Source organism: Siphateles boraxobius, unplaced genomic scaffold (genome assembly GCF_051911475.1).
Source record: "Siphateles boraxobius isolate OS27281-9 unplaced genomic scaffold, OSU_SipBor_1 1, whole genome shotgun sequence".
In the NCBI taxonomy this organism is placed as follows: Eukaryota; Metazoa; Chordata; class Actinopteri; order Cypriniformes; family Leuciscidae; genus Siphateles; species Siphateles boraxobius.
In genome coordinates, this window is record NW_027508699.1 from 27,241,835 (window position 1) to 27,260,756 (window position 18,922).

General features: G+C 37.2%; 1 protein-coding gene across 3 annotated transcripts in view; it reads right to left on the reverse strand.

Moving 5' to 3' along the window:
- Positions 1-16,272, reverse strand: part of tnn (tenascin N) — a 32,869-nt gene extending 16,597 nt beyond the window's left edge. The window contains exons 1-6 of one of the 3 annotated variants that reach the window (XM_077231949.1): positions 16,121-16,272; positions 11,400-11,789; positions 9,901-10,275; positions 5,179-5,442; positions 2,736-2,918; positions 2,522-2,611 (exon numbers count right to left, since the gene is read on the reverse strand). In XM_077231949.1, coding sequence (XP_077088064.1) covers positions 2,522-2,611; positions 2,736-2,918; positions 5,179-5,442; positions 9,901-10,275; positions 11,400-11,784 — 1,297 coding nt within the window. In that variant the 5' untranslated portion in view covers positions 11,785-11,789; positions 16,121-16,272. The remainder of the gene's footprint in view (positions 1-2,521; positions 2,612-2,735; positions 2,919-5,178; positions 5,443-9,900; positions 10,276-11,399; positions 11,790-16,120) is intronic. The other 2 variants (XM_077231957.1, XM_077231943.1) reach the window with 2 other exon arrangements.
- Between the last annotated feature and the right edge of the window lie 2,650 nt (positions 16,273-18,922).

Genomic DNA, 18,922 nt, shown 5'->3' on the forward strand with positions numbered 1-18,922 from the left:
GGTAGCGGAACAATTTTGCTATCTGGGAGGCGAAAAGAAGTAGCTTCTGTGTGGGACCATTTTGACAGAAAGGGCGACGAAGTTACTTGCAAAATATGCTACGTGGTATTAAAATAGCAGTAGGCCTAGTGCAAGTACAATGCAATATCACTGGCGAAGCAAACATCCACAAGCAAATGAAAGGCGCTTTCCGAAATTGGCCACTCTAGCGAGACGTCATCTCTGTATTCCCGGGACATCTGTGCCATCGGAGATCCAGACTCACCCCACATCATGTAGACATATTACTTTTTTAAGTAAAAACTAGACAAGCTGTGGATTGAGGTAGGCCTGCTATTTTTATTTGACGAAAAAACGTAGTCTGATGAAAAAAAGCGTTTTTTTCAAAGCTTCAAACTGATTCAGTGTTTTCTTTTTGTCATCTTAATTTGTTAATTCTTTAAGTTAAAATAATATATTTAGTGTTGGTCTATTTTGGGTGTGGAGAAGGTTCACACACGCTTCTTGAGGCACACACACACACACACAAGGTCTCTCGCTCTCTGCAGTGCGCGCGCTACACGGTTTGGAGCACAGTATGAGCGCGCTCTTTCTTTCTCGCTCGCTCTAGATTCCTGGAGATTTGAACTAATTTGCGGGCATCAGGCAGCCGCTATCAATATGCGGGAGACTCCCGAAACTTCCGCAAGACTTTGGATGTCTGGAACATCCACCCGCCAGTGTGGCGGATAGCCTTTTGAGATTTACTCGCCAAACGGAAAATCTACCCGCATTTGGCGCTTGGCGGGTGCTAATTTCGGACCCTGACTGCATTGAAGTATCATATAGATTCAGTAAAAGGGTAACCAATAGACTAGGCTACTATAATGACACTGGCTTGTAAACGTGATCATCGCGATCATTTGTCGTTAGAAAAAAAATAAAACCCATGAAATTATATTCATATGACATGCTGAAATATATGCCACGGTACCTGGGATGAAGACATTTCACACGCGACGCAAACAGAACACCTGCATGTGACCTCCTCCTACATTGTTCAGAGCTATCATGGTTGTCAACAAATACACGATGACAGAGTTTACGACAGTAGTAGATGACAATACTGTTTCCCAACTGTAGGGGGACCCCGAGAGCAAAAGTTACCTGGTGTTACTTTAACACCCTGACAAAGTAAACTATAATTATGCTTACAGCAATAATTCAAAGATTCAGATGTTGAAAACAAAATCTAGCATTTCCCTGACCTGCATTTGACATATTTAAGTCATGAAGGTGGTTATGTATGATGAGTTTTCTTTGCAACCATAATATTTTGTCTTTAACCATAAATCTAAAGGGATGATCTTATTATTGGGCCAAAAGCACTGTTGCATAAATATTAAACAGGGAATATTACAGCTCCTAAAAAGCCATTAATATTAGTCCAAGCATTTAGGCTATGAAATTTAATGCTAAAACATGAAAAATGTCTTTTAATGATTTAAGGGCTATGGCTAATTGACATTTTAATAAGGGGAATATTATATGAACAGGCCATCAGAATTATTCTGCAACATTTCCAAAAGGCACAGACATGCACAAATCACATTTTTAAAAGACTTATTTTTCATTAGACATCATTGCGCACTTCTAATGGGGATTTACAGACCAAAATACTAATTTATTTCCACATCATTTGACAGGTTTGGTTAGTATAAGGATCTGATTGTTGGCAGACTATCATCTCTAAAGCATACTGGATCACTACCTTTTAAATATCTACAGCTCCAACCACTAAGATACCTATAATAAAACAGAAACCGATGCCTCTAGGGTTCTTCATGAATATTTGTTGGTTTTGGACATGTGTATTTTTTCAGAGCAAGAAATGTTAGAACTGCCACATTTCAATAGCCCGGGGTAAAATAATAAAATGGATTTGTTGTTTTTTTTCATTCAAGGAAGCAATTTTATTGATTTATGGGGACAAGGAAAATATCTGTCTTGCGCACTCGGCTGTAAAGATTTTAACTACCATTGGACACTGAACCCTTTCAGAAGAAAATATTTTCTGAGAGCAAAGCATGAAAGGACTCCCTCCATTAAAAGATTGTTGTGGTAAAGATTTCGATCTCTAGCATCAACATCAGAAAAATAATCTGATTTCTGCATCTATTTGTCTTTTATTTTTCGCTTCCTTCATTTCTTTCAGTATCTTTTAAAGTTGTAATTTCTATACAGAAAAAGATCAGGTTTGATCTTTTATTTCGACAAGAATAATAAAATGTAAAATCACCTATGTGACAACGACGCGGGTTAATAAACATATTAAATATTAATGTTGTTAAAAAAAGGCTAGCAGAAAAGTTTTTTTTTTTTTTTAAAGGGTCTTGGGTTTAGGGGACAGAAAATATAGTTAGCTCAATTTAAAAATGTTATAGAAGTCAATGAAAAGTCCCCACTACGATAGAAAAACAAAAGTGGCATCTCATACATTTTATTTTCCACTTAATGCATTGCAACGAGGCACATTACTGACCTGTGACCCCTGTGGCATACGATGGCTTGCCTTCAATTTCACCTTTGATCACTTTTACACCTATCTGATATTCTGTTCCTGGGTTGAGACCTGGAAAACATACATTCATGTTTTTCTCACTACACAGCCACTGAATTCAACATACCCTGCCTGAAGCTCAGGGACCCATGATATTGAATTATTGCTGTAGATGGATGTATTGCAGCAGACTGACCTACAATGGTGTGCATGGTTTTGGCCTCCTGGCTCATTGCTACGTTCTCCTGTCCTCCCTGACCATCAGGGCTAGAATGGGTCAATTTGAAGTAGTCCACAGCAATCGCAGGGTTCATCCAGTCCACCTGGATGGAGTCCTCTGTCTGGCCCACCACCTTTATTCCTTCAATACCAGAGACCTCTGAAGAGAAAAGCAGATCGGGGCAATATCTGTTATGCACAGTAAACAGCTTAAAAAGTGATTTTTGTTTATGTTTCACTGTGCAATATGACAGTAGCCTTTAACTTTACATTGTCACTGTTACACTGTTACAACTTTGCCACTGGTAAACAATATGAGTGATGTTGTATTGTAGAACGACCCTATTCTCTGAATGTATTTGTGCATGAATAATTTTTTTCTTGGGAGAAATCAAAACAATGGGGAGTAACCAAAATGAATTTGTTGTTAAATTAATTATATTAAATGCTATTACAATTGTATATATTACACATAATTCATTGTTTTAGCAAATATTAATATATATAATTTTTAATAATTAATCAGTGAAGAACGGTGGAGAACACTTATTTTTCTAAATTTAAAGGATCATTTCACCTCAAAATGAAAATGTCCTAATAATTTACTCACCCCAATGCCATCCAAGATATCCATGTCTTTCTTTCCTCAGTGGAGGAGAAGTTAAGTTTTTTGAGGAAAACATTTCTAGATTTTTCTTTGAATAATGGACTTTAATGACAACCAGAGTTTTGAAGTTCAAATCAATGCAGTTTCAAAGGACTGTGCACGATCGCAGCTGAGGAAGAGGGTCTTATCTTGCAAAACGATAGGTCATTAAAAAAAAAAAAAAGATATATATATATATATATTTATATATATATATATATACTTTTTAACTACAATTGTTTGGGTTGAGCTGATCTGCAATGCGCCGGAAACCACGTCATCACGTTGAATGGTCACGGTGCTGATCCACTTGTCCGTGCGACACTTCTGTCGCACCGCACTCCGTGGGTGACATCACGCGACTTTGTCGCGCCCGCAAAGCATTCCGGGAAGGCGGCGCTTCATTTTGAAAATTGTTGCGCGTCAAGAAGCTGGCCGATGCACATCTTTATGCAAATGAAGTCCGTTGACCCGAGGCATCTATATCCAATAGAAGTAGAGCATATGGAGATGGAGGGATGTCTCTCGCAGGTCCTCTGTTCTGATACCCAAACATGTCCCGCTCAGTCAAAACCACGCCCATAGCGGCAAACAGATGAACGCCCATCAACGTACAAATGTGGGCAGGCGTCGCGACACCACGCGACAGTCGTGTCGGACAAGTGGATCAGCACCGTCAGGCTCGATGTCGCCGGCGCCAGCGGAAGTACCGCCCCACTCGACCGTGCGCAGGAGGATAGTTCAAATTGTATTGGTCGCTTTGTAAACAGTAGGGTGGTACTTCTGCCTACGCCGGCGACATCAAACCTGACCTTTCAACGTAATGGCGTAGTTCCCGGCGCGTTGCAGATCAGCTCAATCCGAACAATTGTAGTAAAAAAGTTTTTTTTTTTTTTTTGTGTGAAAATGACCTATCGTTTCGCGAGATAAGACCCTCCTCCTCAGCTGCGATTGTGCACAGTCCGTTGAAGCACTTCAAAGACCTTTGAAACTGCATTGATTTTGACTTCAAAACGCTGGTTGTCATTGAAGTCCATTATTCGAAGAAAAATCCAGAAATGTTTTCCTCAAAAAACTTAATTTCTCTTCCACTGAGGAAAGAAAGACATGGATATCTTGGATGGCATTGGGGTGAGTAAATTATTTGGAAATTTTCATTTTGAGGTGAACTAATCCTTTAACAATGATTCTGCAGTGACACTTTTAGGTTACAAATTATGCAAATGAATTGCCATTTCTTTCATATTTTTGAATTGATGTCTCCGGTACTCCTCTTACAAGCATCGACATTCTGCCACCTGATGACAGAAATTCGTTACAGCCAAGTATTCTACCACTTCAGACTGAGTTGGCCCTTCTCATCTCTGTGAAGGAAATGCTTTCAGACATTCAAACTCTTTGTTAACCAGTGATTGACAATGTCCCATGCTGACCATTCATCTTTGTCATCATATCCAGATGATCAGCAATTTCTCATGGGAGTCTAATGTGCTGTTAGAGAATGTACAACTGACCACATCAAAATGCTGTAGTGCACATCCCATTGTTACACAACTGCAAACATTCAATTCCATGAAAATGTGTTCTTGGCCATTCATTGAACTCTACAAGCTTAGTTACATCTGGCATTATGGTGAACACAAATACCCCTATTTCTTTTGTTTACAAGGCATCAGAGACATAAAATCTGTTTTAAGCTGTAAATAAATAAATAAACCCCCTAATACTACATGATTACAAGTATCTCTGTAGCATTTCAAGCAATCATTCTTACCGGTTGTAGCCACAATCTCATCAGAATCACTGTTAATGCCCCTGATGACAGCGTACACATGCACTATGTACGTGACTCCGGGTCTGAGGCCTGTGATTAAGTAGGAGTTTTTTGTGTTTTCCACCTGGACCTCTTTAATGGCTCCCTCGTCTCCCTTTGGATAGTAGGACAGGATGTAGTACTCGGCTCCTCTTACAGACTCCCACTCCACCAGCAGAGATACATCTGTGACTTTGATCAGACGGAGGCCTTTTGGTCCTAGAACTAAAGTATGAAACAATCTTATTAACACTGGGAGTTTAGAAGCATTCTTTTACATCAGATGACATTGGGGTCTATGTAATGGGGTCTGGTTTATTAAAAGATTTGTTCATCAATAAATAGCAGACTGAAATAAGTCCCTATTTACTGAGAATCTTCCCCCCCTCTGAAACAAAAATGAGTGTAGGATTAACTTTGAAACAATTTCCACTTAGAAATTAAAATTCACTTTTACTTGCAAATAATTTAAAAAAAGGAATTAAAATAATTACAAAGAAACAAAGTAGTAACAATTAGTTCCTCTGAATTAAAAAAATGAAATCAAGTAGAAAGACTAAAACAGTAAAACCTACATTAAATTTTTACAGGCTCATAGTCAGTGTGCTGAACTGATGAATCAGATCATTCCGATTCATGAACATATCATTCAGACCATTTAGATCAACTGATTCATTAAAAAGATCCAACTCAAAAGAACAACTAATTCATGAATAAGACATTGCTACTTCTCTCAAGTATACACCAAGGAGAGCTTTTCATTGAATCATTTTAAGTACATTTTGATTTGTTCATCACACAAACTGCAAAAGACTTGTACCCTGAGTCATATGGGCCACTTTTATGACACATTTATGGTGCTTCTTTTTTTCTTTTTCTTTTTTGGCATTTTAGAGCTTGATAGCCCTAGTCCCCATTCTCTTTCACTATATTTAAAAGAGTGGCCAAACTTTTCTTTGGAAATTCTCCATTTATGTCTAACAGAAGAAAGAAAGTCATACAAATTTGGAAAGACGTGAAGGTGAGAAAATAATGACTTTGACTTTTACCCAGTTCTCGTCTTTCATTTCTTAAGCTTATTCACATTTATGCAGCTCACCTTGCCAAATACCAGGTGATCCCGAGGTTTACTGAACATCTTAGCTGGCTATTTTTGGTAGATCTTACATTTTCACTCTGGTTACTTTGCGGTTTTAGGCCTCCATCAATAAGTATGGATTTGAACAAAACTGCACATCAGTGGAGGAAGAAAAGAGTGAGGTCCCAGACCAGTAACAATCCAGGAGCCCCAGAGTCAGACAGACTGTCAGCAGCCCAGGGAGCTAAGTTTCCATTAACACATTACCCACCGGCTTATGGGGGAAACATAAAGGAGATGGTGGATTTAAGGAAACACTGTTAGAGGGGGAAAAACATCAGGGAACTCCATGAGGGTGCTGTTGAGACCGCATTACCCAGGAAAGAATGAACAGCAGGTTTGGACATTGTTCAACATGGAGAGGGGGCAGGAAGTCAAATGTTTTCCTTCAATTCTGCAGGAGCCTTTCCATCCAGTGGCAGTTAATATGGCCATTCTTGCCGTTCTCTCCAGGGTTTTCCAGTAACAATTTCACCCGTAAATAATATCGCAAAAGGCCAGCAGAACTAATGAATTATCATCAGCCAGCTGGAAAGAAAGCATAAGTGCTGGAAATGCATGTTCCTACTGATTGATTGTAATGGATAACCAAAGCCATTAAATTACAATTATAACACCGTTCTGTTTGGACTTGGACAAACTAGCATAAATCAACAGTGGTGGTTCTTCTAGTCAGAGCAGCATCAGCCTGATGCTTAAAGTACCTTTAAATAACCATAAATGCCATTTTAATTGCATTTTATTGCGATCTGTAATAGATATAATTATTTGATGTGTGTGTGTTCTCTACTCACTGCTCTTGTGTGTACACTAGCTTGGATGGGTTACCATACTTGGCCTTTGCTTCACTTTCACATTTTCACATTTATTTTTTATAAAACACTTTGTTATAATAAGACTTTTTATGCAGTGTCTAAGCCTGTGGCAGCAGCAGATGTTTTCATAGAAGGTAAATCTAAATCTAATCAGCATCTGCATTGTGCTGCTGATTTGCCATTGAGACATCCACCAAAACCCACTAGACTCATTGTGGTCAGAACAAAGTTGCCACGCAGATCTTCTGATGATCGACCACATTTACGATTAACGTAGAATCGTTTCATGGTGTTTTTCATACAGGTCTAATCTATGTGGGTTTGTAATCGCTTCCACATAATCCAGTCAGGCTAGGCCTTCAGCCCAAATTTCTTTATTTATACAGTACACTACCGTTCAGATTTGTTGCTGTTGTTGATGTAGTTTTTAAGAAATGAATACTTTTATTTAGCAAGCATGACTTAAATTAATCAATTCCTCTTAAATAAATGCTGTTCTTTTGAACTCTCTATTAATCAAAAAATCCTCAAAAAAACATTCACAAAAATATTAAGCAGCACAACCGTTTTCAACATCAATAATAATAAGAAATATTTCTTTATCTTCAAATAAGCATATTAGAATGATTTTTGTAGGATCATGTGACACTGAAGACTGGAGTAATGGCTTTAAATTGTAATAACTTTTCACAATACTTTTTTAAAGAAAAGGAAAAAATCATTAAAAAATATTACCAACCCCAAACTTGTTTGTTTTAGTTTTAAAATAAATATTAAGTATTAATATTATACCAAAACATGTCATATTCACACATTTCTGTTTACTCTATTCTACCAGAAGCATGATATAATGGGAATTTGGATGTATAAAAATAATTTTGGATATTGTTTTGGGTATTAAAACAACTAGCATTCAAACCCTAATAAATACCTCTTAATATAATAACCCCTATATGTTTTATTACGTCTGGTGTTCATGGTATAACTTTTAAAGCATCATCCAAGAATCCACATAAGATTTTACAAGTCAGACATCTCATTTATGGACGAACGAGTGTGGTTTATTAACGATGGCAGTTCTCTATAGCGTTAGATATGGGGAATCTTTCAGACAAGTTATGGACAGCTGAAACCCTCGAGTTATATTCCAAAGCCAATTAGATCATGAGACATGTCAAGATCATGAGAATGTAACAGCTAAATTGATCCGTTTGACTAGTTTGCAGTGCTTGCTTTTAACTCCCTACTATTATCATTCTTGGAGTAAATTACACTGTGCCCTAACTCCCCTAAGAAGCCATTTCAGAAGTGTTAACACAGATGATGTGTCACACCCCAAGGCTCTGGCCATGGCTAATATTTTTTGAAACTCAGCTCATCTATCCATGCATTCCAACTCTGAGGCACTCCACTTTTATCTGAAGGTCTGAGGCCAAAGCGCATGGAACAGAAAAGGATTGATGAAAAACAATTCCCTTGTGCTAATGAGGCCTATCTTTTACCTTTTCTTGCAGCAGGAGACTGAAAAAGAGAGTTAATATGAGCAAATGAACTACCTCAAAGTGTTCAATTAGCTCTTATATAAGCGTTTATTGGAAAAGTAGGGGAGTAGCTGAAAATTGTAAAGTTTGCACAATGTCAAAGCTTGAACTAGAAAAGTTGTCCCTTACTTTGTAATATTGAAGAATCCTCTCAAATAAAGCACATATTATATATAGCCTAAGTGTGAATTTTAGTACTCAAAGTTTCTGATTATATGCCTGTTTTAAAAAAGAAATGCATTTATTTGCATTGATCTAACTCATGTGTGGTGCTTGTTGGTTCAACTCAAAAAGATTATTTGTGTTGTAAGTTATAAGTTGCTAGAAATTAAGAATAGTAAGTAAGCCAAACAAAATACAATAATCAAGTAAATATACACTCATTTTGTCAGCTTAATTTACTTAATCTAAAATTTTCTTTTACATAGGTAAATATAGCAAATAGACCAGTGTAGTCCAAATTCTGAATGAATGACTATCATGAACAGGTTCTTTTTAGTGAATCACGCACATACTGCTGTATGTGCATGATTCACTAAAAAGAACCCGTGGATCTGTAATCAGGGTATTCTGATTAGAAAGAGAAGGAATCTTATTAGTCTGTTCACTAAGTGAAAATAGCAGTATTTTCTTTGCACTAAGTGTAAATAGTATTTTTAGTGCAAATAAAAATATATTTTATATTTTGTAGTACTTTATATTTTTAGTGCAAATAGTGGCAGTTACTATTTGCTCCTCAGTGTATTGTAGTATATATTATTTAACAGTATGTATTATAACAACATATTCAGTGTATGACTGTATTTATTAAAATCAGAAATAGATGCTGCTTTATTAGGACAGTATCCCTAAAGTCACCAACACCTAACCCCTATCCGTTAAACACTTTATTACCCTTTATTTCCAATTTTCAAACCTTTTCTTAATTTTAATTTAAAATAAATGCCTCTTCGAGCTGATATGCGGCAGATTCAAACTTGTGTCGGTCGCATCAAAAGCTAATGCCACCCACCTCACTCTCCACACCACTGCTCCTGTTATCAGCAAGATTTCTTTTGTAATTTTGTCTGGCTCAGTCAGACAATAGTGGGCGGAGTTAGTTTAAATAGCCTACACGGTGGGACACTCAAATTATATATATTTGTTTGTGTAAACCAACTTCACATTTTCACACTGAAGACAATCTTACCCGTGGAGCAGTCGATTCCAAAGAATCCCTCATCGCAGATGCACTGTCCATCCACGCAGCGACCATTACCTATGCAGTCATTCGGACAGGTTGCGACACTGCAGTCATCTCCTGAGAATCCACTAAAGCACACGCATTTGCCATCCACACAGTGGCCTTTATCTTTGCAGTCGTTGGGGCACGTGAGCTGGCTGCAGTCATGGCCGGTGTAGCCTTCATGGCAAACACAGCGTCCATCAACACAGCGGCCATTATCATTGCATTCATCAGGGCAGGATGAGATGGAGCAGTCTGGACCCTCCCAGCCTGGGTTACACTTACAACTGCAAGAGTCATGCTGGTACGTGCCATGCCCACTGCAGCTGGTGTCCACACCTAGCAGAGGAGAATACTCTTAACATATTGAAGATATAAAGTGGTATTACTTCCAGTGCATTTAAATCAGAAGTGGAGAACGGAGCGGAGAGTAACAAAATAGAGAGAATATTTAATGTATAATTGGTACAAGGAATTTGCTTTTGAATTAAATTTACTGAATTGCAGTTCAAAAAAATACAGCAGGCAATGGCATTCTGGAAAATTAAGTTATTTGACCTTGGTCCATAAATCTATGGCTGCATCCGAAATCGCTTCCTTCCTTCCCGAATTCACTTACTCATAGGGCCGGTCTAAACGTGGTCATTTTTTTTTTTACATTTTGGGAGGAGTAAATCTTACACATATGTGTTTTCAACAACCAGATGCACTTGTCCAGTTTCACCTGGAATGCGACCCAGACAGACCACCTCCCGAAGTGGTTTGAGCAATCGGATTTAAATCCATCTCGAAAGCGTTTTGGAGGGCATTACAACTGATCTTTTCATGATCGAATAGATATCTGATCAGAGAAAACGCATGAAGTGACCAGGTGTAAACAGGCCCATAAAAGAGTAGGGGGAAAGTACTCGGATGACTTACTTCTTCCCGTGTGATTCTGAAGTGTGCACAGGATTTGTGAAATGAAGTGAAGCGACGTAACTGACGCTGGTTGGTTGGTCACATGATAACGACAACATGAAGTATGTAGTTACATCCAGATTATATTCATACTACATTGGGGTTAAATAAAGTTTAATGGTTCTGCTTTCAAAAATTCTAAATTCAAATTCAAATCAGATGACATACATCTCTGCTATTATTTGTAGTAGAATTATTTTTAATCGAAGGTGGCAGAGTGAAGTTTCTGATCATTCTGGTCTAATGTAGGCCTAACTGATCACATCCAAAGTTAGTCTATAGGCTATTACAGAAACAGATGTATACTGTATGTAATTAGAAAGAAAGGCTTGGGTGTTGCATGTGAGAAGGGACACATAAGACAATTAATTTAGCATTTTTTTCATTATTCACTAAAACCTTCAACAATGCACTGCTAGCTAAAAAAGAAATTGCCATACATTTTTAGTCAATCCAAGAATCTTAAAATCAGGGAATAATCTCCTAGGTTAGTATACCATTACCTGACCCTCCTCTGCAGCAGCCCTGGGCGCATTGGCCTTTTAGGTACGTGACCTCCTCCTCCAGGCCATTTACACGGTACAACAGCGCTTTGAAATCCTCCGAGTCAGCACATCCACAACCAGCCGACTGTAGCTGTATGTTGTGCTTGAAGACAATGTCATTCTCTCCATCCACTGTGACTAACTGTCCTTCTGAGGCCTGGTCCTGCGAAAGTTGTCCCACTAGAGAGCTCTGCTTACAACCAGAGTCAATCCTGTAGACATGGCTGAATGTGACTCCTTTCTCTGCTGGAAGCACCTCCTCGGACAGCACAAGTCGGGACACCGTGAAGAGCGTCCCCAGAAGAAAGAGACCTCTCTTCATCCGGCTGAATCTAACAATCATGGTTTCTAAAGGAAAGCAAAAAGACATGAACTCTTGGAGAATCTTATGATGATTGTGTGGTTGAATTTACAAGCATTTCTTTCTCAAAATATCAAACTTTCCTCATGGTTTGCGGTCTCACCTTCCAGTAAGGAGCTTGATTTGCATGCTACACACATGCAAATCAATGCACAAGACATCACATTATGTTTAATGGAGCGAAATCTGTTTTACAAGGCCAGTGTTATAGATGTCTGATCCTACTAACTGGGCAGACCTTATGTTTGCAAAGCACATTCCATCAAAACCATTAATTGCACATCCACAACCACAAGGGCTTCTGGGAGCAGAGAACACTTCAAACTAAATGATGTAATCCTCATGACAATTATGTCATTCAAACCTTTTAATACATCTCTGCAAATAAGGATGTTTTACAAAAGAGAAAAACCATGCTTCAAAAGAGCCACCAGGAACTTGTTTGCTTTAAAACTAAAATATGAATTAAAATAACTTTCTTCTCCTGAGCACCAGCGGAAAGCAGGGCCCCAGCATACCTAAGTTAATGTAATTCATTAACAGTAAGTATGCGAATCTTGTGTGGTCTGGTTATCTTGATGTGGAAAAAAGGGTTTTCTCTTAAAAGACTGATCATGTAGTTTATACTTTCCTAAGTATACTTTAGTACTATACTAAGTTAATTATAAGTAAATGTATATAGCATAAATTACTTGATAAATCACAGCATTCTTCTATACATAAATCTGATATAAAACTATTTGAAAAATACATAATATGATTAAAACAAAAAAATCAGTTATTTAAATAAGTTTTTAAATATGTATATAAAATAAAAATATACATTAAAAAATATAAATCAAAAATATTATTTACATGCATCTGATTGTTGTAGATAAACAGCATATAGAACTTGAGTAAAAAATAAATAAATCATAAATACACGTAGAAGATGAGACAGCCATTATGCAATGCAAAGGCAAGGGCCCCTGTGAGCCTACGGGACCTTAAATGACAGCCATCTACTCTGCTTTTACAGCCAGGTAGTTTCACTGACACTGCATAACCTGTGACAACAACCGATTAATATCTATATGCACTTTTCTTTTATGGATTTGAATTATGTCCTTTTATCAATCACAACACTGTAATAAACAGAAAATGAAAAATGGCTTAAAAATTCAGCACCACGTTTTTGAATTTGTCGTTTATTCATTCCACACCTTGTTTAGCAACATTAAGAGGATCTTTGTAAATGTGGCACTTAAATATAAACACGGATCAACACACATCAAAGTCCAGAAGCAGATGTGGAATGGCAGAAATGCACTCCCTCAGGACCCAGATAGAAATGTGAACAGAAGCACAGAAAAATCTGGAGCTCATGCCGTGCAGATCAACCAACTGAGAAGAAAACAGTGCTGGCGGCTGTTGTTTTTGACAGATTCTCTTTCGCAGATGTGGACAGCTATTCCATTGCATTATTCTGAGAAGACTTCTAATGGCCATTTTGTGTTCATCAATTTCCAAATAATAACCTTAAAAAAACAAGTAAAGCAATATGAATCATTCACTAAATTCAAAATGTCTTGTCCAGCCAATATATTCTTGCCAATGCAACCCAACTGTATATGTACAATGGTAGACCTCAATACAAATAATAGCGACTTCAAAAACAACATCAATAGCACAAACAAAATGTCCACACAGAGCAAAACAATTATCCTATAACAGCCACATAACAAATCAGCAACACAGTTCATATGAAATAGTTTGTTACGGTCTGTTGAGCGATTTGTGACTATTTAGAGGAATAATGTTGGTTTAAAATGTGTTTTTATGTAGATTCAAAGCCATTCACATCTGTGACATACTGGAAAAAAGTATTTCACTCTGCAGTATCCCTTCTAATTGATATATCAAAATAACAATACTCGACTCACTGGGTAATATTTAAACACTTAACACTGAACTCAAACAGGCAGGAGAGTCTCTCCATCATCTGAAGGACTCCCTGATGCTAATTAGATTAGATGGTGCAGTATTGAAGCATGGAGTGGTGAGGTCCATGACCGTCCTGCCGTAGCCCACATCACAGGCCCAGACACCCCACACATGCTAGAGCTGCAAGGCCCTTTGAGGGTCTCGTTTATTGCTTTCTTTCAGAGGCTTTTATTTCTTGTGCGCTGTTTCTTTTTGCCCTTTTACTGTATTTATCTTGGAGAGGACACTGGAAAAGCCTGCCAACTTTCTTCTTCCACAGCTACAGGAGGGGATGTCTGAGTCTGCATGCACATACATAAACACACTAAAGAAAATGCTCTCCACAGTAGCTGAACAGACAATACAAATTGCACTGCAAAAACCACAAAATACTTTTTGCCCACATTTTGCACGTAACTGGGCAATGCATGATACATATGTGCAACTGGGACTCTGTTTTAAATGCAGATGAACAAACTGTTTAAATTAGAAAAATATAATAATAATAATGATAATAATAATTTAAAAGATATGTCTTATTTTATGCCTTTTTTTGTGCAGTGTAGAACAGTCAAGAATCTCCTCAAGTTTTACAAGTTGATGTCCGATTGGACACAGTAATGTTTGAAAATGTCTTTTCGATACACAGTGAACAATTCAGCAAGCCGTGCCCAATGAAATCCCTGCTTCAGCAATAGTGGAAAGGATGCTTAACAGAGCCTGGTTCAAGACATAGAAGAGATGCAGGCCGCTAAGTGGCCATTGGCTGTTTTCTGTTGGATCTCGACACCAAGTCAAAACATAATCTTTCAATGCTGTGACTGGGACTTATTCATGGCTTTTAAGAACTACAAGGGCAAAGACCTACAAGCAATAAGGCATACAAACAGACAGCATAAATCATATTCTGAGAGGGGAATAAATTGAGTGAGGTAGAAGGCGGGAAAACAGAGAGCCAGACTGTGCCGTGCCATGCCCTCTCCTCTCCTGAGACACATTAGGAAGAAGACAAAGACAGTCTGTTCCACTGCATCTGAAGCGGATCCCCATTTGCACCATTAGGAAGGAGATTCAGGGCTTACCGATGCAGAGACAGAAGAGGCGGAGAGGTGAGGAGTGCAGACTGTGAGCCGCAAACATGCAGCACTAGTGATTTTCCCCTTTGCTCTTCAGTTGATGAGAGCTGAAAGCAATTAAGCTTAACTCTAGGTACAGACTCATTTCCTTTCCACAGTATATGAACCACTGGGAAATGAAACCACAGCAGCCTTAGAGGATCTTTCAGATACCCAAAACTGATTTTTTTTTGCCTGTAATGTGTAATGTGCGGGCAGCATATAGTAAAACTCCAGTGGGCTGCGTGCAACATCTGCTGTTCATCTGATCTGGGCTTCTGATAATACCTGAAGCCAACACAGTAGCCTTTCCTTCTAATCTGCCAGACGAGGGAGATGTTGCTTAGATCTTGTGTAAAAGTGGGGTCCGAAAAGGTTAAGTACAACGCATTTGCCTCAGAAGAAAAAAAAAGCATACAGATGGAACGAGCAGGAAATACAGCCTTATATGACAACCATATTTTTTTCTGTTATGGCAAGTAGGAAGGTTTCAAAAGAAAACTGACAAATAGCGTACCAATACACATTGTAAAGTAATATCAAATATTTTTAAATAAATATAAAATAGTAATTTGTTTGAAAAAATTTTTTATTTAAAACTATTAAAAAAGGGGCTTTCATTTACAAACCGTGCTGCCAAGCACCTGACTTCAAGACTGGGACACCCATTGCTGTACAAGATTTATGTATCAATGGTTTATTTTAAGGCTTTCATCGAGCACTATTTATTGAAATGAAGCTGGTTGTACTTTTAAACCACAGAACATTGTCCCAAATGACAAAATATGAACATGCTAATGAAAGCTTACTGTCAATGCTTTCAGTATATTTATCTAAAAAGGATACATTTGGCAATGGTTATTTACCAAGCATGGACATTTAGCAATTACAAAACTAGAAAAGAAAATTTTAAATTTCGATTGCACTATATTCTCTGTTTTTAATGAAATATAAATTACTTAATTTGATTCATGACTTTTTTTTTGTTGAATAAAATTAGATCATTTAGATTTGATTATAAAGTACATTTTAGATTATCTGTCAAAACATGTTTACAGTGTAGATTAAATATTAAATAATTACCAAGCAATTACTTATATATTTTTTTCAAAATCACTGCATGATATCTACCCTCACAAACACCATGACATAATTTGAAGTCAATAAAATTGAATTTTTTATGGCTGTAAAAAAAGTGAGAAGTTAATGCGCAGGCAATAATGAAGCTGCAGATGCCTTACCCCAGAATATTCCCTGCCACAGTAATATCCCTGCTCACTGACTGACGCCTATTACTGCAAGCACCTGTTTACAAGCTCAGACTAGGCATCCAGGGCCCTCCTGTCCAACAATGTCCCGGGAAGTCCTTCAGCTCTCTGCCTTCAAACTGTTTAAATGTCCTCATTGCAGCACTGAGCCAATGGCCAGCCTGGGTGTGGCTACCTCCAAAACTTAACCATAGAGGACAGAACTGAATGAGGGAGGTAATGTTGAACATTGTCTGGAACTTATTTCATTAAATACAAACTTAACAAGAGCGCTCCAAGCATACCACCATCCCTCGCAGGTAAATTTTGATGAATGTTTTTTTATTTCTGAGCTTTTCTTACAGTAGCAGTGCTAACCAATCTATTTTCCAGGAATTGTGCTATACAGCTTCTGACAGGCACGTAGAGCCAAATTCAACACAGTCCTGAGCTTAAATACGCCACCAAACAACACGGTGCAATAGAGCAAAATTTTTATGGGTTCTTTCCACAAATTTTTTCCTCTTGATTCCAAAACTTGTATAACTTTCCAAATGGAAATTGATTCCTAATCTGATTTACAGCTTTTGGTTTTGTGCCGTTTATAAAAAAAATTCAACGCTAAGCATGTAGTCCTACAACAAGATGTACATTCAAATTAATAAACTTCAACATAACAGCCATAACAAAAACATAAGATTTTGTAAAGATCTTCTTACATATCTGCTCTCAAAAGCATTAATATATACATAAACAATAAATGATACATAATTAATTTGTTTGGAGAAAATCCACACATATTTTTCTGTCAGCCTATAATCAAGATTTTAAGTGGAACGGAAGAGCAATTATCAGAAGTCATCAGTAAAGTTGTTTGGCTATAATTTCCCAGGCATCTGTTGATCTCAGGGTGTTGTGTTACACTGAGGTGAAATGCTTGGGCTGAAACTGGAGAGCAGGCCAGGTGTAATGTTTTTTAAAGAGAAGCAGGGGTCCGGCTTTTTACATAATGTGTTCATACATTATTCCTCAGACAGTAGCTTCCTCATGGAACACTTTCAAATGATGTTGTCATTGAAAAGTCACAATTATATGGCTTAAAACATTCCCTACAGCAGACATACTCAATGTTTAATTTGTTAAGGGCTAAATGTAGAGCCTGAACACTATAAAAAATATATTTGGCACACCTGATTGTCTCCATAAATATTTGGATACTTTTACATGTGGTTGGAATATGTAGGGAATAAGAACAGGGACAAATTGTTCTGTAGTAAGGAAATGTCCAGCTGCATGCTGAAAAAAGTCAGTACCTCTCACTCAGCAGTGATTCTCTGAATAAGTGATTGTGTCCGTGTCTTTAATTTTCATAATCAGAATCAGAATCAGAAAGAGCTTTATTGCCAAGTGTGCTTGCACACACAAGGAATTTGTTTTGGTACTGAGGCTTCCAGTGGACATATACAAATACAAATACAACAAGAAACATAATACTACAAATTATAAGAATAAAAAATAAAAATATAAATATAATATATTTATATTTACCCCTGAAAAACAAAGTAAATACTGTTACTACCGGTATTTAATTACGTTTTGCTTTTTGGGCGAATGATTTACAAACTGCAGTACTATACTTTGAATCCTGGAAAAAAGGCAGCAAGTTAAGGTAAGATTTAAGTCTGTATTTAGGCATGTATAATGTACCCCTTTATGCAATATTTCATATAAATTTCATATTTTGCTTTTTGATTGATTGATTTTGATGACTAGATTTGAAGGGATAGTTATCTAAATAATAAATACTGCCATTGTGTACTCACCATCATCACTCTGACTGACTTTCTTCTGTGGAATTTGCTATATTTTAAGACTTCTAAAATCATATATGTTTTAAAAAGACACAAGGGTAAGTGAATGATCCGTTTTAATTTTTAATTTTAGAAAACTATTGTAACTTTAAATACACAAAACAGCAACAACAACAAATGAGGCAAGTTAGAAGTGGCAAAATATTTAGTGGTCTTATAATGGTCTTAACCATTTTAATCACAAATCTCTGGTCAGGATATTAGCAAGAATTGCACATATATTGTAGATAAAGTAACTTTAGCATGGAATAGCCTTCCTCAACTTGTAGACAGCTTTTACAGGAAGAAGAGTCAGTGTTCCACTCAATGTTAATGGATTCAAAGAGTTCATGAGTAGTTGAAAAATGTTTCATTAATGAGTGTAATTTGAGAACAAATATTCATTTAAATCTAGCCTTTGCAGAGATGAGCCTGGAGGACTTGTTCTCAAGCCACTTGGTTGTCTTTGAAACTTGGGCAGGAACATTGTATTGTTGAAAAATAACATCTGATCATCCCTCTTACGATAACAACTTTTCATTGATGGGAAGCAAGCCATTCTGCAATATTCTTCTGTACTACAAAACATTAAATGACTTTTCACAGAGAAGTAGCTCCCCATACCAGCGGCTAAAAAGGCTCCCCACAAAATCATAGCTCTTCCTCCATGCTTCACTGTAGAGATGCATTTATTATTATATTTATCACCAGATACTTGAAGACACCGCTCTGAAGCATCACCATGAGTTTCACTGTGATTCACTCCACACACAACTTCCCATATTCTGCCATAAAAATATATATTTTTAAGTCCATTTGCTTAGATTTTGCTAATTTCCTGACCGATAATGTGTGGTTAACACAATTAAAAGCTTTTTTTTACATGTAACATGGCTAAATATTTTCTAAATAAAAGTATTGCACCCTTGCTAAATAAAAGTATTCA